This window comes from Canis lupus, assembly GCF_048164855.1.
Source record: "Canis lupus baileyi chromosome 5 unlocalized genomic scaffold, mCanLup2.hap1 SUPER_5_unloc_5, whole genome shotgun sequence".
Lineage (NCBI taxonomy): Eukaryota > Metazoa > Chordata > Mammalia > Carnivora > Canidae > Canis > Canis lupus.
Window position 1 is genome coordinate 297,027 of NW_027326412.1, and position 15,464 is coordinate 312,490.

The following is a 15,464-nucleotide window of genomic DNA, read 5'->3' on the forward strand; positions in this document are numbered from 1 at the left end:
CGTGAGGCCGCAGGAGGAACAGCCCCAGTGGCGGGGCAGCTCTGGAAACCTGGATTCAGCCCCCGCAGGAACTCCGGAGCTCTCCGTCTGCAGGGCCTGGAGGCTCCGGGGCGGGGCCGCTGATGTGCTCAGCTGGGGCAGGAGCCTCATTGCTGTCCTGGGCCCTCCCGGCCTCTGCCTGTCCCGGGGGAGGCCGGATCCTGGGCTGTGTCCCGGCGCCCTGTGCTCCGGAGCCTGCGCTGTTGGATTCGAGCTCCCGGGCCGCGCAGCCCCCTCCGCGGAGCTGCTGCCCAAGCCCCTCCGAGCTGCTCCTGGAACCGCGCAGCCCCCTCTGCACGGAGCCTCTTCCTCTGCCCGAGCCCCTCCGAGCTGCTCCCGGGGCCGCGCAGCCCCCTCCGCGGAGCCGCCGCCAGAGCCCCTCCGAGCTGCTCCGGGACCCGCCGGGTCCCGCCGTGCGCGCTGCAGCCCTTAGGGAGCTCGGCGCACTCTCCCGGGGCGCAGGTGCCTGTTAGTGTCCCCGGGAGCCCGAGGGCATCCCCGCCCTCCTAGGTCCTGCTCCACCTCCCTGCGAGCCCCTTTCCGCCCGGGAAGGTCAGTGCAGCTCCTGCTCCTCCGGGACGGGGCTCTCCTGTCCTGGGGACACTCGCCCCGGCCTCAGCCTGGCTCCTCTTGGGCCCCTCCCCCTTGGAGGCCTTTGTTTCTTTATTTCTTTTTCCCCGTCTTCCTACCTTGATAGAAGCGCGAACTCTTCTCACTGTAGCATTCCAGCTGGTCTCTCTTTAAATCTCAGGCCGAATTCATAGATTTTCAGGATAATTTGAAGGTTTTCTAGGTAGTTTGGTGGAGACAGGTGATTTGGAGACCCTACTCTTCCGCCATCTTGCTCCTCCCCCCTCATACTGTTTTCCATAGTGGCTGGACCACTGTAGATTCTCACCAACAGGGCACAAAGTTCCAGTTTCTTTACATTATTGCCAGCAGTTGTTATTTTTTGTGTTTTGTTTTGTTTTTAGATAGTGGCTATAAGGTGATACCTCTTTGTAATTTTATTTGTACTTTCTTTAATGATTAATGATATTGAACGTCTTTTCATGTGCTCATTGGAGAAATGTCTGTTCAAGTTCTTTGCTCATGTATTTTTGTTGAGTTGTAGGAGCTCTTTACATATTCTGGATATTAACCCCTTATCAGATATATGATATGCAAATATTTTCTTCCATTCTGTAGGTTATCTTTTCACTCTGTTGATTGCTTACTTTGTTTCCCAGAAGTTTTCAAAGATTTTATGTAGTCCTATTTATTTTTATTTGTTGCCTCTGCTTTTGGTTTCATATCCAAGAAATCATTCCCAAATTCAATGTCTTGAAGCTTACATGTGAGCAGGGAAACCTGTTTTCTTGTTAAGAGTTTTACAGGTCTTATTTCATGTTAATTTTTGTATACAGTATATGGTAAGGATCCAACATAACTCTTTTGCATGTGAATATTCAGTTTTGCCAACACCACTTGTTGAAGTGATTGTCCTTTCCCTATTGAGTAGTTCTGGCACCTTGGTTGAAGATCATTCATCCTGAGAGTGTTTTTTTATTTTTATTTTTATTTTTTTATGATAGTCACACACAGAGAGAGAGAGAGAGAGAGAGAAGCAGAGACACAGGCAGAGGGAGAAGCAGGCTCCATGCACCGGGAGCCCGACGTGGGATTCGATCCCGGGTCTCCAGGATCGCACCCTGGGCCAAAGGCAGGCACCAAACCACTGCGCCACCCAGGGATCCCCCTGAGAGTGTTTTTGAGATTATATGCCAGAGAGTATTTTTCCTGGGTTCTCTATTCTGTTTCGTTGGTCTGTATGTCTGTCTTTATGCCAGTCTATCTGTGTTTTGATTACTGAAGCTTCATAATATGATTTGATATCAGGAACTGTGAAGTCTCAAACTTTTTTCTTCTTTTTCAATATTGTTTTGGGTTTTCAGAGTTTCTTGAGATCCCATTTTAGGGCAGTTTTTCTGTTTCTGCCAAAAATAGGATTTTTGATAAGAGTTATAATGAATCTGTTGATTGCTTTGGGTGCAATGGACATTTTAACAATTTTATTTGCATCTTTAATTTTTTTCAGCAGTGTTTTGCAGTTTTTCACTCTATGGGTCTTTTACTTTGTTAGTTGAGTTTATTCTTAAGTCTCTTATTCTTTTTGACACTTTTGTCAATGCGATTGTTTTCTTATTGTCCTTTTGTTTGTGGTTTGTGTTTGAAAACTCAGTTATTTTATTTTGTGGTGATTTTGTATCCTGCAAGTTTGCTGAATTTGTTTAGTAGTCTAATAATTTGGGTGTGTGTGTATGTGTAATCTTTTGGGCTTTGTGCATATAAGATCATGTAGTGTCACCTGTGAGCAGAGATAACTTCTTCTTTCCTAATTTATTTCTTGCCAAATTGCAAAGAAATTTTTACTTCTAGTGCTCTCTTGAATAGCGGTAGTGAGGGTGAACATCAATACTTTGTTCATCTTCGAGGAAAAGCTTTCAGTCTTTGAGCATGGAGTATGATGTTAGCTGTGAACTTTTTATATATGGCCTTTATATATTGAGATAGTTTCCTTCTATTGCTAGTTTATTGCTTTAATTGTGAAAGGTATTTAATTAGTCAAATGGATTGAGATGATCATGTGGTTTTGTTCTTCATTCAGATAACATGATATATCACATTTTGTATGATGAACCATCCTTACATCCGTAGGATAAATTCAACTTGGTAATGGTGTGTAATCCTTTAAATGTGCCATTCAACTCAGTTTGCTAGTATTTTAAAAGGATTTTAAAATTACTGTTCTTCAGGCATATTGGTCTATAGTTTTCTTGTAGTATCTTGTTTTGCTTTGCTATCAGAGGAATGTTGGCCTCAGAATGAGCTTGGAAGTATTCCTTGCTCTTCAAATTTGGGGAAGAATTTGATGAGTTTTGGTGTTAATTCTCTACATGGTTAGTAGAATGCTCTCATGAAGTCATGTGGCCCTGGGCTTTAATATGCTGGAGGTTTTTGATTACTGTTTCATATCCTTATTGGATATTGGTCTGTTCAGATTTTAAATTTAAGCCATTGACTTTGTAGGTTGTTTATTTCTAGGGATTTATCCATTCTACGTTATCAAACTTATTGGTGTATGGTTGTTAAGAGTCTATTATGGTCCTTTTAATTTCTGTGACATCAGTTGTTATGTCTCCTTTTCATTTCTGATTTTAGTTATTTGAGTCATCTTTTATTCTTAGCCTAGCTAAGGGTTTATTAATTTTGTTGATCTTTTGAAAACAACTTTTGTTTCATTAATTTTTTCTGTTATATCTTTGCTCTAATAATTTCCTTTCTTTGCTAACATTGTTCTTTTTGTAGTTCCTTGAGTTATAAAGTTGGGTTACTGATTTTAGATTTCTCTCTCTCTCTCTTTTTTTTAAATGTAAGTGTTTATAGCTATAAACCTCACTCTTAGCACTGCTTTCGTTATATAAGATTTGATACATTGTGTTTTCATTTTTATTTGCCTGAAGATATTTTCTAATTTCCCTTGTGATTTATTCTTTGGCTCACTGGTTGTTTAAATCTGTGTTGCTTAATTTCCACATATTTGTGGATTTTTATTTTTCCTTCTGTTTTTCATTTCTGGTTTCATTCCATTGAGGTCAGAAAAGATACTTGGTGTGAGTTCAGACTTCTTAAATTTGTTAAGACTTGTTTTGTGGTCTAACATGTGGTCTGTCCTGGAAAATGTTCTGTGTGTGCTTGAGAAAAATGTGCATTTTCTTGTTGTTGCATAGAGTCCTCCATGTATGATTGTTTGGTGCATTTAGTCTACAGTATTGTTCAAGTCCTCTGTTATCTCATTGATTTTTGTTTGGTGGTTCTTTCTTTTGAATGAATGACATTGAAGTCTTCTCTTACTGTGTTGATGCCAGTGTTTGCTTCAAAAATTTAGGAGTTCTGATGTCAGGTGTTTACATATTTATAATTGTCAAAGCTTCTTGGTGAATTGACCCTTTTATCATTATATAATGTCCTATTTTGTGTTTTGTTAGTTTTTGACTTCATCTCTTTTGTCTATTAGTATGGCCACCCTGCTCTCTTTTGGTTAACATTTTCATGGGATATCTTTTTTCCATCTTTTCATTTTCAGCTTATGTGTATCATTAGATCTAAAGTTTGTATCTAGTAGACAGCATGTGGTTGGTCTTTTTTTTTTTTTGTATGTTTTTTTATTGGAGTTTGATTTGCCTATATATATATATATATATATATATATATATATGGCATAACACCCAGTGCTCATGCCATCAAGTGCCCCCCTTAGTGCCTGTCACCCAGTAATCCCACCCTCCCGCCCAACCTGCCTTTCTACCACCCCTTGTTCGTTTCCCAGAGTTAGGTGTCTCCCATGTCCTGTACCCTCACTGATATTTCCCACTCATTTTCTCTCCTTTCCCCTTTATTCCCTTTCACTATTTTTTATATTCCCCAAATGAATGAGACTTGTTTTTTTAAATCCATTCAGCCACTCTGTCTTTTGATTAGAGAGTTTAATCCATTTACATTTAAAGTAATTACTGATAGCGACGCCTGGGTGGCTCAGCGGTTGAGCATCTGCCTTTGGCTCAGGGCATGATCCTGGAGTTCTGGGATCGAGTCCCACATTAGGCTTCCTGCGAGGAGTCTGCTTCTCCCTCTGCCTATGTCTCTGCCTCTCTGTGTCTCTCCTGAATAAATAAATAAAATCTTTAAGAAAAAGTAATTACTGATAAGGATGGTATTTTATTCCCATTTTCTTAATTGTTTTCTGTATGTCTTGTAAGTTTTTTGTCCCTCTTTTCTTTTACTACTGCCTTTTCTTTGTGTTTTAGTGAGTTTTTTTTGGACACATGCCCTTTTAATTACCTTTTGTGTATTTTCTACAGTTTTTTTTTTTTTGTGGTTTCTCTGGGTATTACATAAAATATCTTCATGATTTCAGTTTATTTTAACCTGATGGCTTTAGTTGCATACAAAAACTCTACTCCTTTATGTCTCTGTCCCTCCACCTTCCCTGCTTTGTTAGTGATGTCACAAATTGTGCCTTTTCATATTGTGTGTCTGTTAACATAGATTTATACTTTAATGCTTTTTCCTTTTAAATCCTATAAAAGAATGAAAAATGATTTATGCACCAACGTTAGGGTTCTGTTTTTGGCCTAAGTATTTACCTTTACTGGAGAGCTTTATATTTTCTATGGTTTTGTGTTGTCTAGGGTCCTTTGTTTCATCTCCAAGGGCAATCCTTTAGTATTTTTTGTGTGGCATGTCCAGTGGTGATTGACTCCATCAGCTTTTATCTGGCTGGGAAAGTCTTAATGTCTTCATCTTTATTTTTTTTATTTTATTATTATTTTTTTTATAGTTTTGCCTGTTTTTTTTAATTTTATTTTAATTTTTTTTTTATTTATGATAGTCACAGAGAGAGAGAGAGAGAGAGAGAGAGAGAGGCAGAGACATAGGCCGAGGGAGAAGCAGGCTCCATGCACCGGGAACCCGATGTGGGATTCGATCCCGCGTCTCCAGGATCGCGCCCTGGGCCAAAGGCAGGCGCCAAACCGCTGCGCCACCCAGGGATCCCTGTCTTCATCTTTAAAGGATGACTTTATAGATACAGTATTCTTGGTAGTTCTTTTCTTTCAGCATATTGAATATACCATACTGCTGCCCTCTGACCTGCAAAATATCTGCAGAGACATTGGCTTTGAATCAACAGAGGTTCTCATTTACATGAGGAGTCCATTTTCTCATGCTACATTCAAGATTGCTTTTTTCCTGTAACTTTTCAGTTTACTATATGTGGTGCTGAAGTGAGCACAGCTTTTCAGTTTCATTATAATGTGTTTCAGTGTTGGTCTCTTTGCATTTACCCTAATTGGAGTTCATTCAGCTTCTTGAATTTATATATCCATTTTTTTGCCTCAAATTTGGAAAAATTTCAGCCACTATTTCTTTAAATAGGCTCTCTATCTCTTTCCTACTTCTCCTGGGTCTCCCATAATGCATAGATAGACTTTTTGTAGTGTCCTGTATAGCCCATAGACTCTCTTTACTTTCCATCATTCCTTTTTTTTTTCCATTCCTGTGACTCAGTAATTTCACATGATGTTTTCTAGTTTGCTGATTCATTCTTCTGCTTGATCAAATCTTTTTTTTTTTTTTTTTTGCTTGATGAAATCTGAAGTTGAATCTGTTTAGTGCATTTTTCAGTTTAATCATTGTATTCTTCAGCTACAAAGTTTATTTACCTTTTTTAAAAAGTGTTTTTGTGTCAATATTCTTATTTTGTTCATGCATTATTTCCCTGATTTCATTTAGGTATCTTTTGTCTTGTCTTTTAGCATCTTTAGTAGAGCATCTTTAGAATTATTATTTTAAATTACTTCTCAGGTAATTCATAGATCTTCATTTCTTAAGGGTTGGTTGTGGTGCTTTATTTTGCTCGTTTGATGGAACCATCTTTAACTGTTTCCCTTTGGGCCTTTTGATCTTTTGAGATTAGGGCATTTGAAAAGACAATGATCTCTTTTAGTGTGTTATTTTTTTTTTTAAGTTTTTGTTTATTGATTCTTAAGAGACGGGGGGGGGGTGGGGCGGGGGCGGGGGGGGGTGGGGCGGGGGCGGGGGGGGGGGCGGGGGCGGGCTCGGGCCTCCCCTCCGCGGGGCGGCGACCCTCCGCGCGGCGGGGCGTTGAGTGTTTACCGCGCGCCCTAGTAACTGGCGGGCGCGCGGCTGGCGGCGCGGGGCGCGGGCCGCTGGGCGCAGTGCGGACGCGGAGCGGGGCGCTGCAGGTGAGTGCGGCCGTTGGGCGCAGGGCGGCCGCCGGGGACTCGCCGCCGCCTCTCCGCGCCGGGCCCCGCCGCTCCCGCCCGCCCCGCGCAGGGGTCCTTGCAGCCTAACGCGGCGGGGTTCGAGCAATGGGGGCCTCTCTCGCCCGCTCCCCTCGTCTCCTCGGGCCGCGGCCCGCCCTGTCCCGGCCCTCTCCCTCCCCTCCCCTCCCCGCAGACCCCCTGCCCGGGCGCCTCCTGCTCCTCGGCTCCCGAGCCGAGCCCCTCTCCGCGGCTCAGGCGACTCCCGGCGCCTCCCCGTCCTCCTACCCTCCGCCCCTGCAGCTCGCCCTCCTTCCACCTACCGTCCTCCTCCCTGCGCCTTCCTGCCGGCGCCCCCTGCCCCCTTACCCCTACAGACTGAGCTCCGGCTCTAACTAACGCCTGTCGCCGTCTGCTCGGTGTTTTCACGCAGGCTTTAAGTGTACGTGGATTCAGGGCCCTGCACATGCCAGTTCTGAAATTCTGATTTTTCTGTAGCTTCATCATTCCCAGAACGGCACGTGTATGCGCCGACTCCCAATCTGTGTTACCAGCCACATTTCTAGATCTCAGCGTGGATGCTCACCTTCCCTTAGCTCTGTTTCTGCTCAAGCGTTACAGAAATTATTCACGGACGGGTTTCATTTTTTTTAATGCTACGGGAAGCTTGCAGCTAATCCTTAAAAAAGAAAAACAAGCTGTGTTACAGTGATTTGATTCGGACAGAAAATGAGTAGAATAATAGACAAAATGAATATAAATGATTTTCCATTTATGAGAACACGTGCACAGAAACTTTTCTCCATTTAATCATTAAACTTTTCAACAGTCGCACCTTAATTCAAAGATACTTACTACATATTCATGTGTATTCGTTGTAACTGTGGTTCTTAGGCCAAAAGGACTCCTGGATTGGCAGTGGGTAGAAACTGGGGAACAGCCTGTTTTGATTAAAAAAAAAAAAATTTAGTTTTGTATTTTTACCTGAGTTACACAGACCTTTTTTTTTTTTTTTTTTAACACCCCTGGGACTAGTGGAATAAATACGGTTCTCCTGCTAAATGAGGCTATTAGAAATGTCCTAGACTTAACATGAAAAGCTTTAGATTACACTGTTTTCTTTTTGTAATTTATTCACTTACGCCTACAAAGTACTTCTTTCTCTTTCTCTGTCCGTCTCTCTTTTTTTAAAAAAAAAGATGTTATTCATGAGAGACACAGAGAGAGGCAGGCTCCTCACAAGGAACTGGATGCAGGATTCGATTCCAGACCCAGGATCATGCCCTGAGCCAAAGGCAGACGCTCAACAGCTGAGCCGCCCAGGCTGTCCCTCTTTCTTTCTCTCTCTGCTCTCACTCTCATTTTTAAAGGCTTTTTCTACCTATCTTGTTCAAGATTTTGATACACTTTTCCCCCCTAATAATATTTTTTGCCTTCTGGGTTGTCCCAGACCCTCCTGAAATTTTCTTAGACCTCAAATCAAGCCTGTTCATTGTTGCAGCTCCTGCCTTTCCAGATTTAGAAAAACAATTTGAAGAGATACAAACGTGTTATTTTTGTATAGACATTTATCATGATGAAGACCTTTTTGCATTTCTTAGCTCTTTTTAAAGTGTCTTTCAGGAAGTTGCTGTATGGGGTGTTGACTGCTGCTACAGTCTTATATAATCTATGTATGTCCACATTTTCCTTTTAAAAAGTACAAGAAGGAAATGATACACATGTTGTAGTTTTATAAGACCACTGAAACAAGTGGTATGCTTAAGATTAAAAATAAATTGTGCACATAAGACTTTCTATATGTGATAAAGCTGTTTGCACTTATTCTTAGCTTGCACTTACTCTCTTAATACTGGCAAACTCAACAGTGTTACTGATGTAAGCATCAGTACAGGCTTACATGTTTGGAATCAAGCAATAGAAACAAACTACTAGAATACTAAAATAAATGCACACAAAAAAATCTGTACCCTAATTGTATATATTTTATAATTGTATGTATTTGTATATATAAGTATATACACAGATATAAAAATATATATACCTATTTATGTACACATATATCAGCCATTCTTAGCCCTGAGAACTATCATTTTTTATAACAAATATTTTGTAATGCCTTCTTTGCTACTCCAAAATCAAAATCCTAGGTAGTAATTCTACATGTGTGCATAGTTTAAATGTAGGATAGGATATCTTTAAATGTAGATAGGATATCTAGATCAGTGGCTCTCAGTGAGGCAGTACTCATAACTCAGAAGTATTATTAACCATATTTCATTATCAAAATGATATTGGCTACTTCCTGGGACCCCAGGATCATACCCTGAGCCCAAAGGCAGACACTCAACCACTGAGCCACCCAGGTGCCCTGATGTCTGACATTCTTGGTCCTCATCACTAAATCCCAATGATGTCCCCTAACTGTAAAATAAAGGAAAATCAAAAGGTAAATAATTGCAATACAGTAATAGTATGTAAATGCTCAGGTACCACTACACTAGAATATGTAGTGAAGTAGTCAGGTGCTCCAGCCTTACATAGAATTATATACTGTGAATGCAGTAGCTCCAAATGCAGGCTGATGTAAACACATCATTGAAACTTAAATTGTGTGACCAGCATGGCCATCAATGGTGTGATTTTCCAAAATACTGAGCTCTTGGTAGACTTCCATATAAGACAGAATATATACAACCTTCCTTCGACTTACATGATAGTTGCAATCCTGGAAAATTCAGTGTATGTCAAAACTGTGGAAAAATTACTTTGTGATTGTAAAGTGGAGTTAGATTCTTAGCGCAGGTATTACTTATCTGAAGTTTTTCGCCCACCAGATGCCTAAAGAGTGTAGTATAATTCTGTCTGGGGACTGTTGTGCACATTGCAGGACATCAGACATTATTTTTTAAGAGTTTATTTATTTATTTATGAGAGACAGAGAGAGGCAGAGACATAGGCAGAGAGAGAAGCAGGCTCCCTGTGGGGAGCCTGATGCGGGACTCAATCCCAGGACCCGCTCCTGGGACCCCAGGATCACACCCTGAGCCAAAGGCAGACTCAACCACTGAGCCACCCGGGTGCCCTGATGTCTGACATTCTTGGTCCTCATTACTAAATCCCAATGATGTCCCCTTCCTATCATTTTGATAATGAAATATCCTTAATAATACTTCTGAGTTATGAGTATTGCCTCATTGAGAGCCACTGATCTAGATATCCTATTACTAGATTTAGTGCAGTACAAAACCCAAAATCCCCAAGTCATTTCCGAAGGGTCCTGGTACTTCGGAGCTTTAGTAATAATGGGGGAAAGCTAATTCTATTCTATATTTAACTTTATCACCATTCTAATATTCTGGAAGGAAGCCTTTCATGATCCTATTAGTGAAAAATCAAACAAATATAGACTATCAGGGAAAAAAAGGCCTTAAATGTTCACAGTGAGAACTTGCTTGCTAACTCGGCTTTTACTCAATGTTGCAGATAATGTTCTCTTTTTAAAGAAAGTCAGAATAACAGAGTTCAGTTTGACAGCATGGTTCTAAATTATGCACTGCCCAGCCCAGAAGAGCCTTTGGCTCCAGCAAACCTGTTGGACCAAAGGCCTTGATGCCATCTTCCCCCAGCTCTTCCTTCCACTGTTGGGAGTTTTCTGTTTCTGTTTTCTGCCCAGTTATTTGAGCTTTTCTTTCTGGGGCCCAGGGAAATGAGAAAGTTATTTGCTTAGGGCAAATAGATACTAGAAAATCCAAGTGCCTGTCAGTTTTACTTAGAGCTAGCCCAGTAAAAATGAATATTTCTGTTGCATTAAGGAGCAATTTGATGATTAAAAAAAATTGACCACTAAGATTAAGAAGCAGAATATGTGTTGGATGGCTTAAAGGCTTGAAAGTGAGAACGGTTCCAGGAAAAAGGTGATTGCCATCCTGTGTTTCTAACTCCTTCCACTCTGATGCAGGGTGTGTGGTGAGCTCAGATCTGAGCATTGACTGAGCATGGGGGTGGCTCTGACAAGGTCTGCACAGTGGACTGCTGCTGGATATGGGACCAGAACCCTGGAAATTACTCCACTGAATGAAGTGATATTGAAAGAAATTGCGATGTTTGTGGAGAGTTTTATCTACAAACATCCTCAAGAAGCAAAATATGTTTTTGTAGAACCACTTGAATGGAAAACAAACTTGGACCCCTCAGCATTTGAATCAGGATATATTGTCAGGTAAGCTGGTAAAGAGCTTCTAGAGTTTAATGTCTTTATTGTACATATTTTGATAAATGAGTTGTAGGTTTTGGGCAAGTAATTTAACATCTGTGAATCTCAGAAATATTCTGACCCAGGAATTGCAATCAGGAGGCACTCTGCTGAAATCTGGGAACATTCTGTTTAGCACAACAAAATTATGTATGTATGTATGTATGTATGTATGTATTTATGAGAGAGAGAGAGAGAGAGAGAAGATGAGCAGGGGCAGGGGCAGAGGGAGAAGCAGACTCCTGGCTGGGTAGGGAGCCAGCCAGACACTGAGCTCTATCCCAGGACCCTGAGATCATGACTTGAGCCAAAGGCAGACCCTTAACCGACTGAGCCACCCAGGCGCCCCTAATTATCTTTCTTTCTATCTATCTATCTATCTATCTATCTATCTATCTATCTATCTAGATTTTATTTATTCATGAGAGACACAGAGAGAGAGGCAGAGATACAGGCAGAGGGAGAAGCAGGCTCCCTACAGAGAGCCTGTTGTGAGACTCAATCCCAGGACCCTGGGATCATGACCTGAGCTGAAGACAGATGCTCAACCACTGAGCCACCCCGGTGCCCTGGCACTCCTAATTTTTAAATTTTGATTTGAATTTCTTTTGATAGGGGATGCATTCTTGAGTTCACCACACTCCAACAATTGTTGTTGCTTTATGTTTGGGCTTTCCACTCATCTATACAACCCTACAGGTGTCAGTAGGCATTGGTTTTGTGACCTCTGCTATAGGCAAAATCCCTTCTGGTATTAAAATCTATTAATTCCTGGGGAGTGGTAAATTTCCCTCAATATATGGGAGAGGCTAATTAGCAATTAGCATTGTCCTGAAATGAGAACCTTCCAAATCTGAGATTTAAGAAAAACCTACCTCTACCTCAAACAGGGAGCTGTCAACTTAGCTCTAGAGAGCTTAGATAAAAAATATATATGTATTTATATAAATGTAATCATAATTATATAGGAGTAATTGACATTTGCATATGTAAATCTTTTTTGTTGTTTTGGTCAGCTTCAGTTTATTTTCCACTTTCAGGCATCGGGATCCTCTTTTCTGCCACCGTGTTCCTCCTTAATTTTGCATATGAACTTTTAAAGTGTGACAGTATCAAAGACAGGTCACTAATCAGTCAAATCTTCTTATAGATGCCTTTTCCACTTTTTCCCTTTGGGATTATTTGTGAGAATAAACTCTGAATTTCATTTTTAGTACTGAAAAACCTTTTTTGAACTGTATTTCAGGAGTGTTTGGTTCTGTTGTCATGCTCTACCTTCTCTCTGAATTTCCTGAAGCCTTTTTCTAAAATTGTATTTTATTTCTAACTCTGCCTATGGTCACTTCCTCCCAAAGTGCTTGTCATTATTCATTGCTCCCACTTAAGTTCAGTGTAGTGTCACATGTTGTTTTTTCTAACCTTTGAAAGATGAACTCATCTGCAAAACCATATAGTTCAAAAACATATGAACTACTTAGTACAGAGATGGATTTAAAGCAGATGTCATAAGAGTATCAAGAGCGTCATTGTATCTTACCTCTATTTATTTTGTGTTCCAAGGACAAACTTGACCACATCTGCAACCTACTTAGGTGGGCTGTTACACATACCTCAATCATATCACTGTTTCTCTTTCTTTATCCTTATCCAATTGCTTTTTGCTCTATTTCCATTCTTATACCTCTGCATACAGTCTTTTTTTTTTTTTTCATACAGTCTTTATGCATAGAGGTCCCTCTTAAGCAGGAAGTCTCAACATTTTGGCACATATATGTTTTGAACCAACTACCTCTTGATTGTCTTCCTTCTGTCAAATTTACTGGACACCTTTTCCTTGGGCCAGTTTTTCTATCCATTATTCTTATTTCTGACTTTTATTGGTGATATCTTTGATGTCGGAAGGGAAAAGAGGGTCTGAAAGTAACATTTGTTGTAGTTGAAGGAAACCATGCCATTGTGGCTGGATGAAAACCAGGTGGGTACTGATAGTCCTGAAGAAGGCAAAGGATACAGCTGAGATTTTGGTAGTTATGGAAAATTCTAAATGTTTACACATCCAAGTCTTGACCACTCCCCTTGCTCTACGCCCACCCCCCCAAACCAAAGAACTGTCAGCAACCCATAGCCACTTGGTATGCTGTGTCCACCAACATAACAAAAGTGATATAGACCAGAGATGCCCTCAATGGCTGGAAGAACGTACCATTAAAAGAGTCCCGGCTACCTCATTCTTTGCCCTTTTGTACACATGCACTGTTCTTGCTTAGGCTGCTGGCCCTTAGGACACCTTTTATTCATTTATTTAAAGGGTGGAGGGTCAACTGCTGTCCTTTCAGATAGGATTCAGCTCTGTAAGTCCACATAAATATGGATACCTAAGTCATCATAAAGGCTTTGAGTTTGGAGCCTCTGGATGCATTTCTACCAAACCACAATATTATTGGATGTTTTAGGATATTTCTTCTTCCTCTTGGGACTATATGTTCTCTCAGCCTTTTGTTCCAAAACAAGTCAGTTTTATTTACATGGAAAGTCTGTTGAAGTAAGTAAGCTACCCTCTTTTGTTGATCTCTTTTATATTCGCACTTGAGGCCTCATTTCTCATTTGATGTTGCACATCTCCAAATGTACTCTTTGCGGCAGTCCTTAAAAAATTGATCAGCCTTCTTCTGAATTAGGCTAACAGACATCTGACATTGAAACTGATCTGCTCATCACGCACTGAAAAAAGGTTTTACATGTCGTCACCCATCTTCTTTTGTGCAGATCATTGTTGAGTAGATAGGCATGGCACTGTCCACATGTTAGATGACTTACTCTTTTCTTTTAGAATCATTTCCAATGTACAACCCTTCATTCTATAATAACACTGGTCATCGTCTTTCCGTGTTCATTGTTTTGGGGAAAATAACTCCACTTTCATTCTAATGGAAATCATAGGTCTCCTTGTATTACCATTTTCAATTGCTTTTGTTCTTATCAGACAGAATGAGATAACTAATCTTTCTAAAACACTCCAGAATGAAACCCAAGTCCACTGTAAGCTAAGGACAAATGACACCCTTCAATGATTAACACCATATGGTGGTGGTATACAGAGCTCAGTTGCTTTGACTCATTAGAATGTAGCTCAGGAAATATAAAGACTGGATAAGTGTTCAGAATCACTTAGTGACAATGTTATTATCAGTTCTTTTCTTTTTTGGTAAAATTACGATTTTGACTCATGTCAGCTTTAATACTGTGATAGTTTAGCTTCTAATGTCTCTCTGCTGTCTCAATGATATGTCTGAGTTGGGACAAAATTCTCTCCTGGTAGGAGTGCTGTGTAGATGAGGAGTTGAGCCCCGAGCAGTGACCCTCTTCCCCCTGTCCTGCCCACCGCCCTCACAATTCATACCTTTCTGATTCCTAGTTTTCTTTTGTAAATCTCTACAGGCATCTTTTTTATTGTTGACTTCCCAATACTCCTTGGTAATGGGCATTGTTTGATCCTTTTACCTTCTTGTTCTAGTTCTCTTATCAATGTCATGAAGGATCAGTTACATGATCTCTGATCTTAAAATTGTATTGTTTTATGAGATGATAATTATTATGTTTTGGTAAAACTTCTTTTCTAAAAGATTTTATTTATTTGAGAGAGAGAGAGAGAGAGCAAGCAGATGGGGGGGTGGAACAAAGGGAGAGGGACAAGCAGACGCCTCACTGACTGTGGAGCTCAACCAGGGCTTGATCTCATGACCCTGAGATCACGACCTGATCAGAAACCAAGAGTCAGACACTTAACCAACAGAGCCACATGGGTGCCCCATATTTTGGTGAAATGTCCAAGTTATGCTATTAAAATCGATGGCCATAACGTTTGTTACTTGAGCTCTTTGTTTTTTGTTCCTGAGAATTACTAACTAGTTTTGCAACTGTAGCTTTATATCTCTTGTTATTTTTTAGGCTCATTTATTGAGTAATTACTATGTTCTGGACACTAAACTAGACACTGGGGATGAAATAAATGTGACATTTTTCTGCTCTCTCACCTTATAGCATAAAGCTATAGTATTTTCAGCTGCCCTCCACAATTACAGTTTGAAAGTCTTTTGATCAGGTCAGTGGATTTCATTTGCAGCACATTTATCTTGACCTCACAAGATGGGCATAGTATTTTTTCTTTCCAAAATCTCTTTCTTCCAGTATTAGAAACTGCAAACCCCGAAACAAACCTGCTCTTCCACATCCTCCCTGGAGCTGGCATTTAGTTCCTACTGCTTTGCTGAGTTACAGGCTTCAACTGGTGGGAGCAATGAAATATGTGTCCTGTGCCCTTGACTTCTCCCATATCTTACCAGGAG

General features: G+C 40.7%; 1 protein-coding gene across 12 annotated transcripts in view; it reads left to right on the forward strand.

Annotated features, from left to right (window-relative positions):
- LOC140629442 (outer dynein arm-docking complex subunit 2-like) overlaps nucleotides 1-15,464 on the forward strand; it is a 150,382-nt gene that overhangs the window by 31,809 nt on the left and 103,109 nt on the right. For 10 of the 12 annotated variants that reach the window (XM_072818919.1, XM_072818915.1, XM_072818920.1 and 7 more), the window contains one exon: nucleotides 10,825-11,085. In XM_072818919.1, coding sequence (XP_072675020.1) covers nucleotides 10,862-11,085 — 224 coding nt within the window. In that variant the 5' untranslated portion in view covers nucleotides 10,825-10,861. Of the gene's footprint in view, nucleotides 1-6,780; nucleotides 6,846-10,824; nucleotides 11,086-15,464 lie in introns of those variants that run through there. The other 2 variants (XM_072818922.1, XM_072818925.1) reach the window with 2 other exon arrangements.